The sequence below is a fragment of the Octopus bimaculoides genome, chromosome 28 (genome assembly GCF_001194135.2).
Source record: "Octopus bimaculoides isolate UCB-OBI-ISO-001 chromosome 28, ASM119413v2, whole genome shotgun sequence".
NCBI lineage: Eukaryota > Metazoa > Mollusca > Cephalopoda > Octopoda > Octopodidae > Octopus > Octopus bimaculoides.
In genome coordinates, this window is record NC_069008.1 from 12,231,955 (window position 1) to 12,238,599 (window position 6,645).

Below are 6,645 nucleotides of genomic sequence, written 5' to 3' on the forward strand. Positions count from 1 at the left end.
TATATATATAGCTGCAGCACTTATAATGAAACCACACATAGCCAAACTAATCTTGGGTATTCTGAATAAGCGCATCGAGCCATTCTTTCGCTTGAACCCTGATTTTCGTCAAACATGATCATATGATTGTTTATTAATTTCCGTAAATCTTTATTACCTCTTTATTTTTGTATTCAGGAGGCGATCTTTCGTTTTCAGTATCAGAGTTGCCAAATATCTTCGTTGTGTGTGAGAGCGTGTTCTGTTTTTATATAATTATGTGCGTGGAATGTAGATATAACAATAAACACAATGTCGCATTTTAAACTAGAGAAAAGCCTTGCATATTTGTTCTTACCTGCTTCATTTGTGTATGTTTAAAATGCGACATTGTTTGTCTTATATCTACATTCCACACACATAAAAACAGAACACGCTCGCGCACACACGCATACACATACTCACACACACACACGTACACCCATTAGTTTTCTGTTCCACTTCAATACATCAAACAAAACAAGCACGCACACGTACACAGGAGTGTTTACAGTTGACAAAGCAACATGAGCACATGCTCACGTGCTCAACTCTGATACTGGAAACGAAAGATCGCCTCATGACCTTTGGAAGGCGACATTTGCTTTGAAGTGAGAGCAGAAATTGAAAGAGAGGAGAAAGTGAAAGTTGTGTGTACGTGTATATGAACTGAACGTGTGTGTGAGTGAGAGAGATAGTATGTGTGTGAGTGAGTGAAGATGTGCGTTGTGATGATGTGTGGAAGGTGACATTTGCTTTGAAGTGAGAGCAGAAAGTGAAAAATGTATGGATGTGTGTGTGTGTGTGTGTGTGTGTGAGAGAGAAAGTGAGTGAAGGTGTGTGTTGTCATGTATGTGTAAGTGGCACTCACTCTTTCTCACACACACATACAAAAAAATGCATATGTATTTATGTATGTACGTGTGAGAGAAAGAGAGCGAGTGAGTGCCACTTATACATGCAAAAAAATACATACATGACAACATACACCTTCACTCTCTCTCTCTATCTCTCATACATGCACACAAAAAAGATGTATGCATATGTATTCATGTATGTATGTGTATATGAAAGATGTGTGTGAGAGAGAGAACGCAAGTGGGTGCCACTTACACATACATGCAAAAAAATACATACATGACAACACACACCTTCACTCTCTCTCTCACACACACATTCATTTCATATACATACAGTAATCCCTTGCCATATCATGGTTCACCTATTGTGGTTTATTATTTAAGCTTATGTCAGTGCCTCCGTGGTATTGTTTTGCGTTTATAATAAGATAAATATATACAAATTATAAAAACAAAAAAAAAAAAAATACCTAATATCTCATTGAAATCTCAGAGCTATGATTTAATGCATGATTAATTCAAAACAATGTGATTAAAAAGCATTACAGTTGACAAAATAATTTGAATGTTAAAGAGTTAAAGAAAAAATGTATTTGTTGAAGAATCCATGATTTTCAAATTCCTTACTCCATTTCTTTGGATAATTGCAAATTTTCTGATAAAGGCTTATTGCTACAGTTTATTCATAGAAGTCTAGTAAAATTTCAACTATTGTATATCTAAATCTTATATCCATTATTTCTCTGTTGTTTCAGGTTATCAAACGACGTTGGCCCCAGTGAACTGTTGACATCACATGTCATATTTATTTGTCATCTTTTTCTAAATTACCCGAGGAAGATATTATGTAGAACAAATATAACTTTGTTTATATAAACCTATGGTGAATTATTTCTTCTGAACTGAGATTAATAATAACATTTCCCTTCTTTATTGTTAGGAATGTTTACAAGATGGTTTTGTATTCTAATTAAATCTGGACAAATTTGCAGTATCTTCAGATATTGACAAAGATCACAGTGGATGGAAATATAGTAAAAGTCATATTTCAGACGAATAACATATAAAAATGAAAAAAAGTACATCATCACGTTTTCTCAAGAGGAGAGAAATTATGGAAAATGAATTTTGTGAGAAATTTAAAACAGATTCTAAAAGTATTGCTTTTCCTGTTGATATAAAGAAAGAGAAAAGAAAAGTATCATACCACTGTGATATCTGTAGTAAATCGTTCTCTCAAAAAAGCAACCTTACCACTCACAAACGTATTCATACAGGAGAGAAACCATATCACTGTGATATCTGTGGGACATCATTCTCCCTAAATCATCACTTAATAACTCACATACGTATTCATACAGGGGAGAAACCATATTGCTGTGATATCTGTGGTAAATCATTCTCTCAAAACAGTAACCTCATAATCCACAAGCGTATTCATACAGGAGAAAAACCATATCATTGTGATATCTGTGGCAAATCATTCTCTCAAAGTGGGTACTTAACTACTCATAGACTCATTCATACTGGAGAAAAAACATATCAGTGTCACGTATGTGACAAATCATTCTCTGGAAGTAATAGCTTAGCTATACACATACGTATTCATACAGGAGAGCAACCATATCAGTGTGATATCTGTGGTAAGTCATTCTCTCAAAATGAACAATTAATTAATCACAAACGTATTCATACAGGTGAGAAGCCATACCACTGTGATATCTGTGGTAACTCATTCTTTCAGGGAAAGTCTTTAATTACACACAAACGTATTCATACAGGAGAGAAGCCATATCACTGTGATATCTGTGGTAAATCATTCTCTCGGGGAAATGTTTTAACTATTCACAAACGCATTCACACAGGAGAGAAGCCATATCGCTGTGATGTCTGTGGTAAATCATTCTCTCATAATGATAGCTTAACTAGTCACAAACGCATTCATACAGGAGTGAAACCATATCACTGTGATATCTGTGGTAAATCATTCTCTCATGGAAATACTTTAACAACTCACAAACGTATTCACACAGGGGAAAAGCCATATCATTGTGATATCTGTGATAAATCATTCTATGGAAGTAGTACTTTAACTAAACACAAACGCATCCACACTGGAGAGAAACCATATCTCTGCGATATCTGTGGCAAATCATTCTCTCAAAAAGGTCACTTAAGTCAACATGTAAGTATTCATACAGAACAGTAACTGTATAGTGTGTACACCAAGTTGAAGTAAATTATAACACAGCAAATCTATGTCTTTGTTTTTCATCATAAAACGTCCTCCTTCCATGCTTGCATGGGTTGGATAGTTTGACAGGGGCTGGCAAGGCAGAAGCTGGATGCCCTTCCAAACACCAACCACTTTACAGTGCAGACTGAGTGCTTTTTGAGTGGTGCCAACACTGGGGAAGGTGATCTTATGTCAGATGATGAAAGGTTAGAGTGTGACAAAATAAAAAGAAATATACACAGTATTACAAAACAAATGCTATAAAAACACACTAATTACCTCAGCCTGTCACTTGCTTACCAGTAGAGAGCTTCAACAACTGCTCTGCTTGATTATCACGTAGCAACTGACCATTGGGCCATTACTAAGCTCTATACTCAGTGTTGCCTACTCAGGATAAATTTTATAATAGAAATGGGTGAGAAAAAATGAAATATAGGGGTTTTTGGTTATACAAAATCTGGACATGATAGAGAAATTTAGACATTGGATCTGAAATTATCATCAGAGATTTGGTAGGAATCAGTGGTTCACATGTCTGTAACATAAAAAGGAAGTTGAAATTTGTTGCCATTCGTCTAATTCTCAACGATTTAGCTATATAACTTTCCATCAGCATTTTTCTTTATCAAGGCGGTGAGTTGGCAGAGACGTTAGCACACCAGGCAAAATGCTTAGCAGTATTTTGTCTGTCTTTATGTTCTGAGTTCAAATTCTGCCAAGGTTGACTTTGCCTTTCATCTTTTCAGGGTTGATAAATTAAGTACCAGTTGCATACTGGAGTCGATCTAATCAACTAGCCCCCTCCCCAAGAATGTCAGGCCTTGTACCTAGAGTGGAAAAGAATATTGATCTAATGACCAATTTGCTTCTTATATGTTCCAGTAACCTACTGTAATAAATAGTTTGAAGGTGTTCCCGTCATGATCATCCAGTCAGAATATTACTAGAGGATGTTCAGAATTAACTGATCACTACCTCATGGAAAACAAAAAGGGTACAGAATTAGGAGTGGGGTGCATGTTGGAGTACTTACATAAATTTAAACTTTTTGAATGAAAAGTTCTTTCACAATTGCTATTAATGTTGTATATAAGCCAGGAATACCAAAACATGAAGGAAAAAACCCACCTAATTCATTGCCCTTTTCCTTCCGCATGAAATTGTCATAAATATTCCACAAGTCTGTTTATGGGGTCGATTCATTCGACTAAAAATTCAAGGTGGTGACCCAGCATGCTGTAGTGTAATGATTGGAACAAGTAGAAGATGTACGATATATATAATAATAATAATTATTAGAACATAGCATAGCATTACCTTTATTTCCTTAACATATATATAGCTTCAAATGGACCTACACATGTTTCTACTACATCGATTATGATATCTGTGGTAAGTCATTCTCCCAAAGATATTCTGTAACTACACACAAATGTATTCATACTGGAGAGAAACCATAACACTGTGATATCTATATTAAATCATTTTCTTGGTCATTTCACTAGACTCAAATGTTTTCATATAGGAGAGAAACCATACCACTGTGATATGTGGCAAATCATTCACTCAAAAATATTCTGTAACTGCACATAAACGTATTCATACAGGAGAGAAGCAACATTACTGTGGTAAATCATTCTCTCAAAGATATTTTGTATCTGCACACAAATGTATTCATACTGGAGAGAAGCCATATCACTAATATCGGTGGCAATCATTCTCTTGTATTGGTCACTTAGCTAGTCACATATGACAAATTTGTTGTTGGCACTCCGTCGCTTACGACGTCTAGGGTTCCTGTTGATCCGATCAACGGAACAGCCTGCTTGTGAAATTAATGTGCAAGTGGCTGAGCACTCCACAGATACATGTACTCTTAATGTAGTTCTCGGGGATATTCAGCGTGATACAGTGTGACAAGGCTGACCCTTTGAATTACAGGCACAACAGAAACAGGAAGTAAGAGTGAGAGAAAGTTGTGGTGAAAGAGTACAGCAGGGTTCGCCACCATCTCCTGCCGGAGCCTCGTGGAGCTTTAGGTGTTTTCACTCAATAAACACTCAGAACGCCCAGTCTGGGAATCGAAACCCCGAGTCCGCTGCCCCAACCACTGGGCCATTGCGCCTTCACAATATGACAAATTATTCTCTCAAAAAAGTGACTTAAGATGTAGGGATTCATACAGAAAAGTAACTGCATAAATGTGAAAATTGAGGTTGTGGTAAATAAAGTCCTGCATATTTGTGAATGAAATTGTTTCCTTTATCAGAACAATTAATTTCATGAATATAAATAATTTCCTGATTTCAATCAAAAGGCCAAATTTTGATGGACTGAAACTAGGACCATCATCATCATCATTTAATGTTTGCCTTCCATGCTGACATCTGCTGGCCAAGTAGAAGACTACACCAGGATTCTGTGTCTGTTTTGGCATGGTTTTTACTGCTGGATGCCAACCACTTTAATGTGGACTGGATGCATTTTACGTAGCACCAGCACTAACAGGGTCACCAAGTAACTTTGCAGGACAAGGAATGTTTGAGAAGGGAGGGGCATCAGAGGAGGTGCTTGCTAATCTACCTTTGCTTTCAATCTTTCATTGCATAATACAAATATACAAACTTCTGCTTGAACTACTTTTTTTTGCATTAACGACATTCCTTTGAATACCACATTGGATTATTACCAACAGAATGGAAGTGATAAGTGAAAAAAAATTCCCCTGTATCGGAGTGGAAGATCTCAGCAAAATTATTCCTTCAAAAAATGGTTATAAGTTGTATATGCGAGGCCTTTTAATGTTGAAATATAAAATGAGTGGAAGGTAATTATGGAAAAGTAGATGTTAAAAATGATGATTAGGACTGCAACATTTACACATCTATTGAATTCTCTTATGTTGATGGGTGGGAATGAAATACTTTAGAAACGTCTAATGAAGAGTAGATGAAGTTTGATTTAAGGCAGCGAGCTGGCAGAAATGTAAGCACGCCAATCAAATACTTAGCAGTATTTTGTTTGCCTTTACATTCTGAGTTCAAATTCTGCCACGGTCAGCTTTGCCTTTCATCCTTTCAGGGTCGATAAATTAAGTACCAGTTGCATACTGGGGATGACCTAATCAACTGGCCCCCTCCCCACAAAATTCGAGCCTTGTGCCTAGAGTAGAAAAGAATTTTGATTAGAATTGAACCTACATACAGATTTAGAATTGTATGTGATGGCTGAAAATTCAGTTAACTGACTTGACAACCTAATATGGTAATAAACTAATTTAAAAAGGCATTGGTTGGACAGGGCTGTGAAGGACACTTACCCAAGGTGCCATGCAGCAACATTGAACCTGAATGCATGTGGTTGTGAAGCAAACTTAGCAACAGATCACTGCCTGGGCCTACAGTCAAATGGTTATTCTAGTAATACTTTTGTTGAACTATGAGGTTATTGAGCAGTGAAAGGACAAACGTATATGTGTGTGTGTATATATATATATATATATATATATATATATATATATATATATAT

At 36.2% G+C, this 6,645-nt stretch overlaps 1 protein-coding gene across 3 annotated transcripts in view; it reads left to right on the forward strand.

Moving 5' to 3' along the window:
• LOC106868404 (zinc finger protein 239) overlaps nt 1–3,133 on the forward strand; it is a 12,110-nt gene extending 8,977 nt beyond the window's left edge. For all 3 annotated transcript variants that reach the window (XM_052977377.1, XM_052977378.1, XM_014913638.2), the window contains exon 2: nt 1,634–3,133. In XM_052977377.1, coding sequence (XP_052833337.1) covers nt 1,948–3,087 — 1,140 coding nt within the window. In that variant the 5' untranslated portion in view covers nt 1,634–1,947 and the 3' untranslated portion in view covers nt 3,088–3,133. The remainder of the gene's footprint in view (nt 1–1,633) is intronic.
• The last annotated feature ends 3,512 nt before the right edge of the window (nt 3,134–6,645 follow it).